Raw genomic sequence first — 18,004 nt, forward strand, 5'->3', positions numbered from 1 at the left:
TGTGATGGCACTTTTTGAGCTCCCTTCCAGGTGAAGATTGGCTGGAGGGCAGGGTGCACAAATGCCTGTAAAGAGTGCCTCTGCTGCAGTATCCTGCAGGCAAATTTCATTTTTAAATTGGCTTAATTTGCACAAACTGCCGCTCCTAAATCACCTTAAATAGCCGAAGGCTTGTTGCCATTTCCCCCCCAACAATCAAATCATTACCACCCCACCACCCTCCGGCTCTGGCTCTGGCGCTGGCAACGCACACGCGTTGACATTTATCAAAATTTTGAGCTGTCATTTATTGCATTCACGCGGGCTGTTTAATTTTTCAACTTCTTAGCCGAAACACGCAATTGAACATTCATAAGCCTCGCCGCCACTTGTCCCGGAACCCGCAAAAGTACACAAAATACCAAACCCAATAACCCAAAATTCGCAAAGGGGAAGGAAGGGGGCAGGGTAGAGGGGTGCAACGCCCGCAAGCCACTTGCCAATTTTCTCACTGGCGAAATTTTCCAGAAGAAAACACTCGACAGGGACACGTGACACTCGCTGGGGGTGGGGTGGAGTGGAGGGGGTGGGGTGCTCGCGAAAAAATGTTGCGATTTTCCATTTCCCCAGACCCGCGGAACGTCCCAGTCAAGTGTGTGATTTGCGGTGGCGTTTTCAAGGGGGTTTTCAAGAGACTTCTGGATAGATTTCCTCATTAAGATTTTGGCGGATTCAGAAGGGGGGGAATGGGGGCTAATCTGCAAGTAATCTTGAATTAAAGAACGGCATGCGTTTCCTTAAAGGTGCCATCGATTTTCCCAGCAAATAAATTATTATTTCAATTAAAAAAACCAATTTCCCATATCCTGGGAGCCTGGGATACTGGGATACTGGGATCCTGTGAATGCATATATTTTTCACCTACGAAAAGGAAATTAAACAAGGCTCAGTCACAGTCCCAGGAAAGGGGGATGGGCACGGAAACCCTTCTATAAGAAAAGAAACTCTAAAAAAACACCAAAAACTTTTTGAGAAAAATAAAAGACAGCATTCTGATGCACAGCCGGATGCCTGCCCGTCCCGTGGATTCAGCCGTATGCCCGTATTTCGGCATTTGCATGGCACAGTCGGCATCAAATTATGAAATAAGTAAGAGAGCACTCCATGCATTAAAAACCTTTTAATTTGCTAAATCGCCTTGCCAGACATCGTCGCCGGGAGTAGGGGGCGTTCGGGGGGCCGTCCTGGATAAGCAGGCGGAAACGGATGAACGGCTGAACGGCTGAACGGCTGAAGCGGAGTCTGTGCACATTTTCGAGATTCGCAGACGCCTAAAAGAGCCGCCGCCCAGCCTACCTCCTGCGTCCTGCGTCCGAAGCCCGGCCTCACATAGACACTTGTTTCGGGGATTTTTATTTCCTTTTGGACCCGAGTTGAAGCAAAGTTGAATAAGCCAGGCAAACACTAGAAGGCAGCGAGACTGCTTGAGCACAAGGCACTTTCATCTGCACATCTGAGCATCCTCCTGCCGCCGCCGCCCGGCGATAATTTTCACTTTTGTGCAGGCTTCGAATTCCTTCGGGCAAGACGGGCTGGAAGGCAGGGCTCCTGGGCGTCTGGCTTAAATCAAATTTTTTTCTTTGTTTGCCGACAAAACGGAAAGAAAAAGTACCTATGTATATCATGCGAGGGGGTGGGCCATAGTTCGGCTCTTTAAGAGGCGCCTAAAAGCAGCCCACAGAAAAACACCCACAACAGCGCACAGATGCGCGCTGCACGTAAGAAAGTAATTAAACTTGGCCCGAACCACCGTTGGACGGTGGCCTGGCGTGTCGCCGGCAATCAAGTATTGTCATTGCATGACTCTGCGAAAGACGAGGACCCCCCCACCCCCCCCCCCCCCCACACACACCCATAGAAGATGCGTAATCGAAATTAAGCAAAGTCCTCGAACTCGGCCGAAAATCAGCATTTAATTTAATTGACAGCCCGCGGACAGTCCTTCCCCAAGGGCCCCCACCAGCCAAGGAATTCTCTCATTAAAATCGTATTATATAGACAGATAGATAGGTAAATGTTTGCAGCCATCCCGCCTCTCCCCAACCCACCCCCCGATTTCTGTCAATTCATTACAAATTATTTGCAAATGCAGACACAAAAAACACAAGCAAATTCAGAGCCAAAAAAATAAATTGCAAACTCATTTGCCGCGTGAAAATCGAAACTTTTTCATCGAGGACTTTATTTAAATTCGATATAAATGTAGAAACACCGACTCAGTGCCAGGCTCTGCTCTGCTCTGCTCCCAGTTGCTCCCAGAACAAGTTGTGTGTCGCTGTCCTCCGTCCTGGCACCGCCGTGTGGTTTGTCCTGGCAATGGCAGACCCGTGATTTTGTGTGTTCGGAGCTCTGCACTCAATTTAAATCGTGTCCATGGAGATTTGATGCAACATTTTGATGACTTTGCTGTTCAGACTGGATTTCTCTCTCTCTCTCGAGTGCCTATGAATTTGCGAAAATATTTGCTCAAAATCGATGGAAATCAATTTATTATGAAGGAGAATTGCTTGAAAGTTGATGAACACAGAGAGGCCCAGACAGGCATTTTAAAGTATTGTGAGTACTGTGAGATTAGCTCATTTAAGCCTCCATCCTCCAGCCCGAAACACGGCCAAGAATATTTGAAAATGCACTCAAATAGAAAACGGAGCGGAGAGCCCTGCCCTGCCATGCACTGCACACAAAGTCAGGGCTCCCCAAAATTAAGCTAATTTAATGACAAAAAACCCGAGCAAACACAATCCACTTATCCAAAAAAACAAAAAAATGAAAATGGAAAAAAGGAAAGCGACACGCGACCACAGGCGGCGCTAAAAAAAAACCCCCCGAAGCCTGTGATACCCTTTCCTTGGCGCAGGAGAGTGTAGAAGAGAGCACGTGTAGCAGCAGACATGTGCATTAAATGTTTAACATGATTTTTCACTCATTAACATTGCAGCAAAAAAAAAGAAAAGAAAAAAAAAGGGAAACCGCACGGCAGAAACCAGCGCGGGGTTGGCTTGTGTTTTTGGCATAATTTATGCACATTTTATGCTTTCGGGCAGGAGGTGTGTGTGGCCAAGTGTTAATTTTGAGAAATGTGCAAAAAAAAAAAAAACACATGGCTGTTGAGGCAACGAAGCGTGCGGTTCGTTGACTGCTGCTCTGAGGCGTTTTGCACGCGTTTTTCACGCGTTTTGCACGCGTTTTGAACGCGTCCCAGCGACACCGCTTCCCATGGTCCACTAACCGACAATGGCGCAATTGAGTCACAGAGCCAAAGTGCAGACCGAAGGAATGTGACTCGACTAGCGATTCGAAAAGCCAACTGAGCCCATAATTCATATGCGCCACAAAGTCTGTGGCAATCAAAATGCCACGAAAGAGCTCGAAAGACGGGATACCCTTCGAGGGCACTGCCTGCCGAATTTGAATGGATTGTCTTTGCCATGGCAGGGGGTTTCCAGACACTGAGCTCTGGTCATTGATGCTCCACCTCCGCGATGAACAAGGCACTCAGCATCAGTCCCAGTTGCCATCGAAGCCCCAAACGACATAATTGCAGCCTGTCTGCGGTGGCTAATGCAAACAAACATGGGGTTATGAGACCGAAAAGGCTGAGGCTGGAAAACTCACGATGAAGCCTGACCCGCACCGTAACAAGTAGCTGGCGAAATGGCAAAGAATTGGGTCTCTACGTGTTGCCACAGCAACGCAACGCACCGATCGATGCCCGATCGATTGCACAGATCGTGCCGATAGCATTTCATTTGATCCACTACAAATTGTGTTGAACTTAAGGTTGGATTTACTCGTACTGGTGGAGAGATACAGATACAGATACAGATACGTATACCTTAAAACTAGTGCACTTCAATCATGTGCATTGTGGATTGTGCATTGTGGATTGTGCATTGCGTTTGCCGAATCGATTGGCAACGCTTCGAGTCCCACCTTCGAGATCTGCCATATTACTGATGAGCTCTCCGGCTCCGTTTGCCTTTCAGTTGCACGAAATTATAATTTCACCTACAACAATTTGGCTCCTGTTTTTTCATCATCATCATCATCATCATCGTGGTGGTGCAAATTTTTCATGGGAATTACATACGTGATAGATTGTTGTATACCCATCCGTCCCGTCCCGTCCGTCTAAGCCCTTCGCCAGTGGCACAGTTGATTGGTTTTCCTGCTTCTGCTTCTGCTGTGATTGCCATGCCATTGCCATCATATGGGACGTGACTGCCAAGGAAATATGAGCCAGAATGTATCTCAAAAGTATGCATGGAAATGAAGCCTTTGGCTGCCTTGAATGTGCATTAAATTCAGTTTGTTCCTCAACATTAGATCCAACTCCAACTCGAATAACCATTAAGCAGAGCAAGTTGGAAAATGAATGGCTTGCCATTAGGCAGTCGGTGATCATCAAGTTAACAAGCTTCGGATGCCCAGGCGCCCCAGTGTGGACATGACCCCGACTATCCGCTCAACAGGTGGTACAATGTCTCGGCTCCTACTCAGCGACAGGCTGCCCAGGAAATCCCGCAGTCCCACAATCCCACATTTCTTCAGCCCACATGCAAGCACATTTGGCAAATCACAGAACATGCCTCAAAAGGCCTCTCGCAGGAGGAGGATCGCTGGCAAATGGCGCCCCAGTCGCCGCAGTGTCGCAAACGGGTCAAGGGGCAGACCAGGCAATAGAGTCGTGATCAATGGCCACGGAGGGGCACATGAGGCACAGCAGCCATGAGGCAGCCGACTGACCACCTACAAATATTTGTTTTCGGGCCTCCGCTCCACTCGCGGCTTTTTTGCGTTCAATTAAAGTTTATGCCAATAAATTGTGTGCCGTAAGTCGCTTAATCCAAATTAAGCGCTAGTATCTGTATCTTGCGTTCAGATCGAACGGCAATCTCCCTCTGCTCACCCCCTCTGCTGCATCATGTGTCATAGACGAGTTGCAAGGCGCCGACAAACCTCTGTTTCCCCTTACGATGGGCGCGTGACACGGCCTACAGGCGTCTAGCCTCGGTGCACTCGATGGAGAGCCAATCCGACCATTTCACGAGTTGTCACGCGCCCATCGATGGCTTGAAGACCCAATGAAGGCCAATGCAGATCTGCAGTTCCAGTTTTCCGATTTCCATAAACGACACCACAGAACCACCAGAGGTATCGGCAAGTGCCTGGTTTCTGTTCTCTGGTTTCTGGTTCCTGGATGCTCAAGATTGTGTCTTCAAAGCGTAAGCAATTTTTATGCTCATGTTGCTCGTAATCACCGCAAGCCGCAGGTGGTAAAAGGCGTCGTCGTGGGTAACCCCAGCGCCGTCCGCCTGCCTCCGTGGCAGGGCGCGTCTCCCTCGGAGCCGGGCTGCGCTCCGCTGATTGAATTGCACTAATTGCATATTAAAGCTCAGCATTTTGAGGCAACAAATTGCATGAGTAGCAAATTGAATTGCACACCCCCACCACCGTACCACCCTCCCCCAATACCCCCTGCCACCTACGGCAGGCTGCCGCTCCTCCCTCTCCTCTTGGCTTTTATTTCGCTTAATTAATTGGCAGCACCAAAAGTCTAGAACGATGCGAGGAAGCTGTCAACAACGAGAGGGGAACGGGAAAGGGGAAAGGGGAGCAGCCCTCTAGATGGCAACAAAAAGCCGAAAGTCAAGTGTCCTTGGAGAATATGTGGCTTGCATTTTGCAATTCTTTCATTTTTTGGCAGTTCACAGCCAAAAAACGAAGAAACTAATTTTTTGGTTCTTCAAACCTTGTTTTATATCCTCCTTTTTGGGGGGGCTCTCGTGGCTGAGTGGCTGAGTGGCTGAGGGAAGAGCCTCTTGCATGTTGCTCATGCAGAAAGCAGACATCATAAAGGGCTAATTACAGGGGAGCTTTAGGGTGACTAAGGGTTGGGTTCGTACCAGTCTCTAGGCAAAGGCTGTGCCTTAGTAGCTGTCACTAGTCGATGGCTAGCATATGAACACTTTGGGGCAAAGAAATGCAAGTAGAAGAAACGTTTTCCAGGAACCGAGCAGCTCTTTGGGGCTATCCTAATTGAGGGCTTGCGCCGCCGTCCTGGAGGGTGCTTTTAATACAATTTTTGGCTTAATTAACACAACAAAGCAATGCCAGAAACATGGGAATTTGGGAAACAAGGCAACAAAAGTGTTCCCCATGGAGGCATCTTGCATTACCACCTGGTGGGAGATGGAGTGGGGGGGAGAATGGGTTAGGTGTGCTCCCACAATGCCAGAGTCTGCCCACCCCCTCCATCCCCCAAAGAACCTGCGCCAACGACAGACAAAAAGATTTATGTTTTCTTTTCATTTTGATATTCCGTTTTGTTTTTTTTGGCGAGTCCCAAAAACAAATGAACAACAAAATTGTATACAAATTTTGTATGGCGCACTCAGGGCATACTTAAAGCCAAATAAAAACACGACTCACAGGCGAAAAAAGAAGTGTTCATCAGCCGAGAGAACCGAGAGCATAAATAAATAAAAAAAAAAATGAAAATGCAAAGTCCATGGCTGGAAAGTAAAAGCAAAAGAGCGAAAACTGAAGAGCGGACATGAAGGAAAGATGTGTTTTTCCGATTTGTAGTATATTTTAATGAACAAAGGGGGGCAAGAGGGCAGGAGGGCAGGAGGAGGGAAGGAGAGTTACTGCATAAATTAATTAGGGAAAGATGAAAACTGCTCGTGAATGCGGTTGAAATTTATCAGTCTGCAACGGACTGTCTGACGGTGTGGCGCCACGAGTACGAGTCGTAGAGCCCCACAAATCATATTCCACTGAATCATGCATGCAACCGACTCTAGCCCAGGCCAAGCAGCGATTTTCCACTTTTCACATGCGAATTATCCGCCTGCAACGCCCCAAACGGATGGGGATACTCCACAGATCCGAAGCAGGTCCGATCTTTGAGTGATTGATAGCACGTTATGAGCTAACATGCTATTATTAGGCCACAAGATGCTACCAAGCAACGGCAGAAACGGCAGAAACGGCAGAGCCTGGTCTAACCAAATGTTTGCTCACGACTTTTCGCGGGGCCTTTTTTTTTTGACATATTTGGCCAAAAGTGGAAAATTGTGCAAGAGAAATTGATTTCACATGATTTACGTGCAGAAAATTTTGAATGTCATGCCGGGGCTGCTGTTCGGGGTGGCCGCTTTTCCAGCTTCACAAATCAATTTTCGATTGCACCACAAAAGATAATCGTATGGTCGTGGCCGGGGCCGGGGCCGGGACTCGTTACCCGGTCTTACGGTCTCGGACTGGCGCTAGCCAGTCACGCAATGTCTGATTGAAGGATGCCAAGATCGTAACCAAATCGAAAGTTAACCCAAACCCAAACCCAAAGTGCATAACCATAAATGAATGAAAGAGGAACCCAAAGCAGAGTTTTGCCCGAATACGCCATCAAAATCGTATGGCTTCACGTATGCCTTATCGAAATCGTGGTATTCGTTCTGTTTTAAGCCAGAAAAGAGTACACCCCGACGTTGTGCACTGAGAAATGGAGGGGAAGGCGGTGTTTTCGCGTTCTAATTAAATTCCACACAATCATCCGTCAAACGGGTTCCAGACAATATCTTCGGCAAAGAATGAAGCAATCAGCCCTTCGGGGCTTATCTTCGAGTACGGTGCAAATATCTTGGGGCAATGAAAGTGTGCTATTTGCGACAAGCCCTCTCTGGTTACGAGAAAACAAACTTTGGCCTGGTCAATCGACTAATTTCCTCGACCGTCTCAACACAATGGTAACGGACCGCAAAAGGCCGACTAAAAAACGTTAGAGATAGTCACCAAACACTTAATGAGATTCCAACAGATTCCGAAAAGTGCAACAGCCCCAGAAGACCAGACCCGTCGGGACAGAGACGACCGCCGTTTAAGGTGACAGCTTGATTAAAATTTCGTACATTTTTCAGCCGCACACTAAAAAGTGAGAGTCGCGTCTGCCTCGAAGACGCTCTCAGAGAAATTATAACAGAGCTTGAGCTTGAGCCGGAGACGGAGATGGAGACGGAGACTTAACCACGAGTATGCATAAAAATACTGGTTTTTGCTCTTGCCTTAAAAGATACATATGGTATGGTGTGTGAGCGAATGCGAATGGTCGAGGCGTGGATACCCTGAAAGGCGAGACGTACACAGCGTGCACTCTTTTAACCGCCGTTAAGATGTGTCCCCCTTGGCAGTGTATAAACAAGAAACTGTCGCCCCAAAAGAGTCTTTAGCCAAGGCGGTATCGCCATCGGCTGGGGCCCGTCTCTGACTATTGGATCTGTCGATAGCCAGCGCTCGATGGTCCGCTCGGAGCTTGGCATGCGCAGGCGCTACCGTTTTCTTGGCCAGTTGTATTTTGGCTATTAGCACGTACGGAGCTGCGCCCGCGCCTTGAGTCCGAATCGAAGACCGAGCCAAGTGTGAAAAGCATATAAACGCAATATAGAAACTAAAAGTTAATTGAAGTTGGTGTTTAACACACTTTCGTCGGTTGTTTTGCACGAGAGCGAAAGTTGCGTGCCCCCAGTGGAGTGGAGTACACCCAAAAGAACCCAAAAAAAAACCAGCTATAAAACACGAGAGACAATACGGAAAGACAAAAGCGGGTCAGCAGTAACCTTCAATTCGATTCCGATTCCGATTCCGTTTCCTGATCTCAAGATGCCTGCCGCCAGCTCCCATCCCCGCTTGTTCTTCTACCTGCTGTGCGCCGCCTCGCTCTTCGCCGTCTCCAAATCGGACACCGGTAGTACAAAGAACTCCTATTTCACGTCCTATTTCTACTATCTAGCCATTAACTTTATTAATCCGTTTGCAATGCCGATATTCTATCGCTTTGTAAATGTTTGCCTTACGTAAAGCACCGTTAGTGGAATTTCAATTATGTAAATATAGCCGATGGATGTATATATGTAAATATCTTAAGCTTGTAAATACCTAAGCTTTTAGCGACCAGCACTACGTGGTAGTTCGATCTAAATACTCGTAATATTTGTGATATTTAATATGAGGCACTGTGTTATCTAAGCTGTACAATAAACATGTAATCTTTGTTGTTATATATGGAATGGCCTAAATTAATCATTTGTTTTTCCAGCAGCAGTTCTAGTTGCACTGAAGCACGTACATACCAAAGGCCGGCAAACTTTGAAGACCACGAAGCCAATTAAGTATTGTACAATCGTCGAACAAACAGAGACGTGCCAATGCCAGCCTTGGACTCGCCCAATAACCGATTCCCCACACGGTGGGGGAGTGCTCTTTCCGATTATCTGTGGTCATAATTACACCAAAGAAAACATACATCATCTTGAGGAGAGAAGCCACTCTCTCAGCGACTCTGTCGGCTGGCTCTCTGTTGTCCATGATCTTGACCACTTGGCTCTCGCTCGAGCGGCTGGCTGTTTCGTCGGTTTCATTGACATCAAAAATCTTTTCGCTTCTTTTGGCCCGAACGACTGGTTTGCCTGTCTCTGTCTCTGTCTCTGTCTCTGTCTCTGTCTCTGTGGCGTTGGCTGGGGCTCCAGTCAAGGTTAATAGTTTAAACTGTTAGGCGCTGCTGCTGGCTGCTGTCTTGATGCGGAACTGTTGGACATGCGGAAGTTCGTGGAAGATGATTAGGCAAATTTAGTTAGCAAATTGGTTGCTGCTCTCCGTTTGTTTACGTTTTTTGTTACTTTTTGTTGGCGGTTTTGAGCTACTAATCTCAATATGAAACGGAAGTTAGTTGGTGCCCAGAATTCTGTACATATTTACTAATACACCGTTGGCTTGGAAGAGGGGAAGATTATCGTATCGTTACACTTCTCTCATGCCACCCCCACCTTAGTGCCGCTGCAGGCCCCGGCCGACGATCTAGCCTACGACGCTGCTCTACAATTGGGCCTACTCAACCACCGTCTCAACCTGCTCGCCCACGAAGAGGAGTCGCGGCAACTCAGTTTGCCGAATATAACGCTGAACAATCTCGTGAATCGCATACCCTGTAGCTGTGACACTGGACTGTGCAAATGCTGTGCGGGTGAGTCAAAAGCCCCACTCGTACAGAGCAAAGGATAACCCCCTCCAACCCCCCCCCCCTAGGTTTCCTCGCGGTGATCGGCATGAACAGCTGCACGGAAGTGGCCTACCGTCCGGATGAGTTCTCCTTTGAGCTGCGCATGCGCGTTAACAACAACATTTGGTTCCGTCGAAAGGTTTCCGGACAGAATCCGCCGCCGTTCTGCTTCAGGCCGCCACGGTTCAACTTTGCCCGGGCCTGCATACAGTTCCATGACATTTGGTTTGTGGGCCGCAACATGCACGTCTGCATGTACATGTCCGGCGAGTTCCAGGGCTTCGAATTGTTCGAGAGGTGAGAGGGAGGCATGGGGAGTATTAAGACATTCGCCTGAATCCCACACCGTCTGTGCACGTCTTGCAGGAACTTTGATTGTCTTCTGTTCGGCGATCACGGCGTCAAGATCGTCCCGCCAGAGCAGAGCTATCCCTCGAGACCCAACGGGGTGGACATCGACGAGGGAGATGACGAGATTGAAGACTACGATGAGAACGTTGTCCGCAGCTTAGCGGAAAAGATGATGGGCTGACCAGCGCGCCCCGACTAAATGTCTTTTTTTTTATTTATTTACACAAATTCCCACACTAGCAACTAATAAAATAGAACTGCAAAAGACCCTCAAGGCCCTCACCTGAGAGACAGAGAGACAGAGAGACATCTGGTTGTGCGAAAACTGCAAAAAGGATGTGTGGTGCCCCCCCCCCCCCCCCCCTCTAGACGCCACTTGCAGCCAGGCTGGAGCGCATTCAAGTGCAAAATGCAAAAATGCAAAACAAAGCAAAGAGCAAACAAATTGTAAAGGATAATGCAAGCAGAGGTTGTGCCCTGGCCGGGCGAGGGACTGGGGTTGCGGCTGCACCGCATGTGCAACACGTCGAGCAGAGGCCTTGCCTCGGTGTGGCATTATGGACGAGGACGAGGACGAGGGCAGACCTTTTAGGTTGCATTGAAATGCATATGCACAAGCACGTTGACTGTTGCACTTCGTTTGACTGGCAGTTGACTGTAATAAAGGACTATTTAGGCAGCAACGATGCAAGGATGCAATGCAGGGAGCAGCAGGAGGAGTAGCAGGAGGAGTGGAGTATTATTTCGCACTTGAATGCTTTGAATGCGAGTCAGCCTTTAGTCGAGTGCTGAGCAATAAAAGCCCGCAAGGGGCAGGGGCAGGGGCAGTGCATCACATGCTGAACACTTGTCAGCACGGCACTTGTCCCTGCCACAGTAGGGAGGCCTTTGACGAGGCAAACGATGATAATGAACAATGAGCAATGAATGGGAGATTAATTGTAGAACAAGAGTACGTGAAGTGGCTCTGAAGGTGTGAATATCAGATGACAATGGAAGAGGCTTAATTAGCTTGATAATTAGCTTCACCCTGTCACCCGGACGTTAAGCCTTCAAATGACCAGCCCATTCGTCCATTTAAATGACAATCAAACACGAGTGACCCCTCGGACAGGCAGAGGTGTGAACAAAGCCCTGAAAGAATAGGGGGAACATGTCTAATTTAAAATTCAAATTCACGAAATGCATTTAGCGGCAGTAATTGATTTGTTTAAACAACACGCACGCAACACGGCAGACACGACAACTGACCGGCCGACTGACCAGAGTAGACCTCATAACATAATCCCGACCCTCAGGGGAGGTACGGCACAATAAAGGGGAGGGCTCGACTGACCAGGACGACCCTCCTTGTTGTTGTCCGGCGCAACAGATGGAGATACAAACAAATCACTTGAGGCTTTGGTCAGTTGATGCGATTTGCAATGATACCTAACGCTTCCCCCCGCCCCTCCACCGTGTTTGTCCATTCCCCGAGGTCAATTAGGTTATTTCCGGTTTCATGTGGTCAACGGGCAAAAAAAAAAAATTGAAATATCATGGTCAAGTGGTTAGATCCGTGGCAAAATGAACCCCAGGGAACACGTACAAAGCGGATTGAATGTTCGCTTCCCCGCCACCTCTTCCTGGGAATAGATAGAGAAAAAGGTAATTGAATAGGACACGCTCGGAGGCTTTTATTTCGTCGGCAAGAGACAGGAGTCTATACCTCTGGCCAGGGTGTGGAAGCATAAGGGATAATTGTTGAGAGCATATGCCTAAGATGCATAGAAAAATTCCATTACTTAAAGTTTTGTGCCGCCGACTCTGTCGCTGCCCCTCTGTGTGTCGACAAAAGAAACAGAAAGAGAAAGTAAATTCAAAAACTACCCCCAAAAGTAATTAAAGCCCCCGGTTTTAGGTGGAAGACTGCCGACTCCATCCAGCCACCAGCCACCAGCAACCAGCAACCAGCATCTAGCATCCAGCGGCGAATGTTAATCAAAGCAGAATATAGAAAAATACAAGGAGACAGCACGGACAGAGACAGAGACAGAGACAGATACAGAGACAGAGACACTGTCCTTGGGGTTTAATTTCTTTTAAATTTGAAAATTGCGCTTAGAGCAAATGTGGGGTGGGGACTCGGGAGTTTCACGTTCCAGACGGATGATGATGAGAAAATGAAAAATATGACTGTAGTATACCCAAAAAGATAAATACGAGTAATAAGTCCTTTAAAGATAGAGGTTTAACAGAGCAAAAGCCTGGGTCTGGGCCTTCCCATAGGTTCTGGTCAGCTCAATTTTTTGAATGAAAATGGTACCTGCGAGGTCTGTGAAAAGCCTGTCGAATATAAGGGAAACAAATACTGCGTAAGTCGAGGTACATACACAGCTTCTGTGCCTATGTACAGGCCCATGTACGCGACTTTCATGCGTGATGAGCGTCGAAATTTCCCCTCTTTTGTACATAGGCAAGTAAATAGGTTGGCAGGCGAAGGGATTCATCGTTTTGGGGTGGTAATGCTTTCAAAAAGGGTTAAAATCTGTGCCTACTCGAAAAGCGAAAACATGCGTGAGCAGTGGGTGTCTGTGTGTGCGTGTGTGTGTGTGTGATAACAGCGTTGCCAGATTGTCGAGAGAGTTATCTTTGGGAGCCAAAGCAGAGGATGGGACAACAATGGAAGGACTAAACAAAGTCATTTACATAACTAACGAAGTGGGAGAACAAAGCACAGAGAGGCTGAGGATGAGGGTGAGGGTGAGGGTGACAATACCTAGAAACCGGGGGAGAGAGCAATGAGTGTTGCGGGGGGAATGCGAAAGGATGCAGCCGTGGATGGCGCGTGTTGGCGGTTTATGTGGCCCGAAATGAAAATGGCCACCAACGGGCATCTTAAATTTTATGTGTCAATTTTTACTCTTTGTCATTTGTTATCATGGAAAGAGGACTCCGTCATTACGCATTCATGCTGGCATCCACAATCCCTTCTCCTTGGTGGCTCTGGTGTGGAGCTCGTAATGAATACATTGGCCCAGAAAAGGGCTTACATCCTCAGCATCCTTGGCACCACCCCCAATCAAAGAACCTCCATTATACAATAGTTTATCAGTAGTTATTATATTTAAATATCCATACAGAATCCAATTAATATGACAAAACACAGTGCCAGGGCACTGCTGCAGATTCTCGCGACCAGATCATGAAAATTATTTATAGCCCCCCCCAATCCCAAGCGAAAATTGTTTTCGGGGACCGCCAACGACTAAAGCGGGAGTGTTTAGGGTATAGGAATTCGATACCGCATTCGCAGCGGATGCAGAACCTGCAGCTGCACCTCCTCCCAGCAATGCCTGCCAAAATGCAAGGGAGCCAAGGGCACTGCCAGTCAGCAAAGCCAATGTCAGGACCAGCACCTGGAAGAAATATTTAGAGGTGGGTATATTGCAGGTTAAAGCGTATTTGGAGATGTGTTCTTACCAACGGACGCATCATTCTAGAAACTTTACGGGAGAGTCTTCTTGCTAGACAGCTCCGGGACTGATAACCAGAGGGAACTCGGCTAGCGTTTATATAGAAACGAAATCCTATAATTCCGATTTAAATGCATAGTGAAAATATGATAATGTGAGTCGTAAATTCAAGAAAAGTTGATTCGTTACGATGTTAATATTAACATTTCACACTTAAAATGAGGGGGCATGTTGTGAGCGAATTTTTACCCGCCAGATGCCGCACACATTGCACGACGAAGAGTGTGTGTGAGAGAGAGAGAGAGAGAGAGAGAGACGTAGCCGTTGAAAATTGATTTGTTCCTTCTGGCTATAATCATAATACGATCTGATCCAGATTCAGAAATCTGCTAGATATGGTTAATCTCTATGATTCTGCGTTTTTTGGTTTTCTTGTATCTTTAAATATGTGGATGCCACAGATTTTCGCCATTTGTGGGGGCGGAAAAGAGCGTAACAAAATTTTGAAACAAACTTGATTCAGTGTGACATCACAGTAGTCTGAATACAAAATTTCGTTACTCTAGCTCTTAAAGTCTCTGAGGACTAGCCGTCGAACAACATGCCTCAACCGACTCGTCTATTGATGCTGATCAAGAAATTATATACTTGATGGGGTCGGAAACGCTCCCTTCTGGGTGTGACACACATCCACTTTCACCACAAATATAAAATACCCCTATACGCATTCTAAGTATCGGGTATAAATATGGTATAGAAGCTCAGGGTAAGACTTTACTACAATTGGAAAGGGTTTTTTATGGATGAACTCTACCACTTACTTTCGATAAAGCTTGAATCAGATGTTTGAAACCCTATAACCAGACCAGTCAGCATATTTCTACACATAACTCTTCTGACTTGCAAGAGGAGTATAGAATGTAGAAAGTTTCTCAGTAGCTTCCTTTGACGATGCAAGATTCGATCTACAATCGGGTGAAAATGGGTCAAAATGCTGAAAATCATATGTACCCTGACTGGCATCCGGCGAGGCACCAGAATTTGTGCCTCGCTCGGGGTTTTAGCGGCCATATCAGTGAATCCCACCAGTGAAAACATTATTGGCCTCCACCTTCATTATTAAATAGTTAACCATTTACAGTTTGAATTGAGTAATTATTATATTTCAATATTCATACACAAATACATTTTATTTGGAAACTGCAGGAACTGCTGGAGATTCTGGCGACAAATTTGAGGAATTAATGTGAGTAGCCAAGCCCCACCTGAAACGATTTTTGGGGAACACCATAGGATAAACCACCGTTCAAACCACCGTTCAAACCACCTATGCCACCCCCTAAGCTACCACCTAAGCCCCCACCTAAGCCCCCTAAGCCACCACCTAAGCTTCCGCCAAATCCGCTAGATCCACTGATCGCAGAAGCCCTGGCTCCAGCTCCAGCGCTGGATCCTCCTCCCAGCAAAGCCTGCCAAAATGCTAGAGAGCCAAGGGCACTGCCAGTCATCAGAGCCAACGTTAGGACCAGCACCTGGGAAGAATATTTAAAGCTGGATATATGCACATAAAGTATATATGGGGCTCTCAACTTACCAGCAGACCTCTCATTTTTGAAATTTTACTTCGAAAATAATTCCACAACTGAGACTCCGGCGGGCGTTTATATACCAAATAACTCGTGCAATGCACTCAAATGCATATTGCATGCATAATGCATGATGGGAATCGTAAACCTTTTAGGAGAAAAGGTTACGACTGGTAGCATTTCACACTTAAAAACGTCGTGTAGAGCTTTCCAACAATTTCCATAAACCTTTTGACTGCTATAGTATATTAGTATATAGTATATACATATAGTATATATATATTTAATCGAAAGAATAATTAAGATGTCTTTTTTAGACCTTTACTAATGTGGATTGGTGTGAAAAGTTTGAAGTCCAATGAAGTTTTATCTACCAATACGGCCTTCTTTCTGCTATGCCAAATACGAACTCAATAGCCTGGTAGTTGGCGCCCTTTCTGGTAGCTATAGCATACACCAGCATATCGTATACCTAGCATTGGAGTGGACCATTTAATTCGATTAGAAATCCGACATATGACACTTACTCTGACAGATGTGTCTAAAGTTTGCAAGTGTTTTGTTGTCCAAGCCTCTTCAAGGCAACAATTTGTTTGACGAAAGTTACCGGCCTTCTTTGAGAGTCAAAAGTACCAGAAACTTGTTCCCTAAGGATCGGATTTTCACTGATATTCCATTGACGGTCTATACTGCTTCTCTGTGGTATTCTCCCATCCCATCCCATTTGATATTTCAAATAGGACAATTTCAGGAGTAAATGAATCATTTTGTAGCTGAAATAGAAACCGATAGACCGATGGTCGATGGTCGATGCTGAGAAATAATCAGGTTGGATTTGGAATGCTGCTTAATTTTATTATTGGGTATTACAATTACAAAGCTTGGCCAAGACAAATGCTAATTCAACCCATACACTTGTCGTTTCTTAATACTAAAAGATTAATCCTAAGCGTTAAACCATCGGAGCCGTTTTCATTGCAATATCCAATCCAGTGTTCGTTGTGGGTGTGAGTGCGGGATGAATCCTCTACCCGAATATATTCAGCAGGGGGTGGATCATTCCGAGTAGTCCCGTTGGGGGGGCCAGCGAGCCGCCGACATCGACAGTGATACTTCCTTCAACGCCTGGAAGCAGTGGATGTGATCTTGGGGCCTTTACAATCTGTGACCCTACGTTGGCTTGCACTCCTCCACCGAAGCCAAACAAATTGCCCAGGGACCCAAATATGTTTCCGAATGGGTTTATTATAAAGCTTGGCAATGGTAGTCCGAATGGGTTGAGGAATCCCAGGCTCAAGCTTTTACTGCTTAAGACTCCGGTGCCTAAGAGTCCCTTAGCGCCGAAGAGTCCTGTTCCAAGGACACCCCCGTTCCCAAACCAACCGCCACCACTACTAACACCGGCTCCACCACCTGCAGTCACCTGCACCCCTGGCCCATGGATCCTATTGAGCCCGACAGATGTGTCCAGATTAATACTACCTCCACCGAAGGGAGTGTTAATGCCGATAGTTCTGTCCACAGTAAGGGCACCCCTGGGACTCCTAATGCTATTACCGGCAATGACTGGAACCGGCACTATATGGGGAATCGGGGTGGGACCGAAAGGTAGATAAGGATAACCGTTTGGACCCAAAGGCCCGTAGGGGAGACCGTTGGGACCGAAAGGTGAAATAGGTAGCCCATCAGTTCCAATCGGCAGGCCGTTGGGTGCGAGAGGCAGTCCATTGGGTCCAATAAGAACCCCACCGGCTCCAACACGGACGCCCTTTCTATAGAAGGGCTTGAGGTATGTGGGATAATCATACCCCGGAATTCCGTAGCTATACGGGGAGCGTGGGTTCTTGATAATGGTTATCAAATCACTTCCCTGACCCACGCCAGCGGAGATCTTACTGTACGGACGATAGTCGCCGGTCTGAGAGCCGATGGTAGCAGTTTTGGACAACTGAATGCCCCTTGAAAATGGCAATATCCCATGGTTGGTGCCGAAAAGTACGTCAAGATAGCGCAACGGGGCCAAGTGAAGGTTCGCCAGGCTCTGAACTGCACTTTCGCCCTGGCGGGCTAGCTCGGTAATAATGGCATTGGAGCTCCCACGGAGCAGGGCCAGCAGCACGATGAGTATCTGCAAGTAACCAGTTTACCAGGCATTATATGGGCAACTATCTTGCAGAATATCCTACCAATTGTCGAGCCATGGCAGAACTGGAGACTCCGGAGACTCGATGATAGACCAACGAGACACAAGACTGATATTTTCCGAATTCGGAGGTGTAGTTTTTATAGTCGTACCACGGGGTAATTAGAATATAGATTAGAACTGTGATTATGCACACTAGACTTTAGAGTTCAGAAACCGTTGGAGGTGTCGTTTTTATAGCTGCAGCGAATTATTTGAACTATTGAACAGCTATTCAGCGCGGGCCCAGTGTTGGAGCAGAAAAAGAAAGGCTGAGAGCTGAGAGTACCCAAAAATATGGCAGTACTCATGGATGGAGACTTATACAAACACA

General features: G+C 47.1%; 3 protein-coding genes and 1 long non-coding RNA gene across 6 annotated transcripts in view; 1 reads left to right on the forward strand and 3 right to left on the reverse strand.

Annotated features, from left to right (window-relative positions):
- The window catches only part of LOC117185786, a 78,950-nt gene extending 68,228 nt beyond the window's left edge, over positions 1–10,722 (forward strand). The window contains exons 1-4 of one of the 3 annotated variants that reach the window (XM_033390901.1): positions 7,695–8,887; positions 9,869–10,060; positions 10,123–10,393; positions 10,463–10,722. In XM_033390901.1, coding sequence (XP_033246792.1) covers positions 8,701–8,887; positions 9,869–10,060; positions 10,123–10,393; positions 10,463–10,628 — 816 coding nt within the window. In that variant the 5' untranslated portion in view covers positions 7,695–8,700 and the 3' untranslated portion in view covers positions 10,629–10,722. Of the gene's footprint in view, positions 1–7,694; positions 8,888–9,868; positions 10,061–10,122; positions 10,394–10,462 lie in introns of those variants that run through there. The other 2 variants (XM_033390899.1, XM_033390900.1) reach the window with 2 other exon arrangements.
- A 2,803-nt stretch (positions 10,723–13,525) lies between these two features.
- Positions 13,526–14,020, reverse strand: LOC117188512. Its single transcript, XR_004472613.1, has 2 exons — positions 13,910–14,020; positions 13,526–13,845 (listed from the first exon to the last, which is right to left on the reverse strand). It is a non-coding gene; the product is annotated as an uncharacterized LOC117188512 (long non-coding RNA).
- A 1,016-nt stretch (positions 14,021–15,036) lies between these two features.
- Positions 15,037–15,569, reverse strand: LOC108158342 (glycine-rich protein 23-like). Its single transcript, XM_017290580.2, has 2 exons — positions 15,497–15,569; positions 15,037–15,434 (listed from the first exon to the last, which is right to left on the reverse strand). Exons 1-2 carry the CDS (start codon positions 15,509–15,511, stop codon positions 15,144–15,146), a joined length of 306 nt encoding a protein of 101 aa, XP_017146069.1. The 5' UTR covers positions 15,512–15,569; the 3' UTR covers positions 15,037–15,143.
- Positions 15,570–16,319: 750 nt separating this feature from the next.
- Positions 16,320–17,778, reverse strand: LOC108160991 (ejaculatory bulb-specific protein 1). Its single transcript, XM_017295297.2, has 2 exons — positions 17,675–17,778; positions 16,320–17,616 (listed from the first exon to the last, which is right to left on the reverse strand). The coding sequence occupies exons 1-2, from the start codon at positions 17,687–17,689 to the stop codon at positions 16,516–16,518; spliced, it is 1,116 nt and encodes a 371-aa protein (XP_017150786.1). The 5' UTR covers positions 17,690–17,778; the 3' UTR covers positions 16,320–16,515.
- Positions 17,779–18,004: the final 226 nt, after the last annotated feature.

This window comes from Drosophila miranda, chromosome 3 (genome assembly GCF_003369915.1).
Source record: "Drosophila miranda strain MSH22 chromosome 3, D.miranda_PacBio2.1, whole genome shotgun sequence".
Taxonomy (NCBI): domain Eukaryota; kingdom Metazoa; phylum Arthropoda; class Insecta; order Diptera; family Drosophilidae; genus Drosophila; species Drosophila miranda.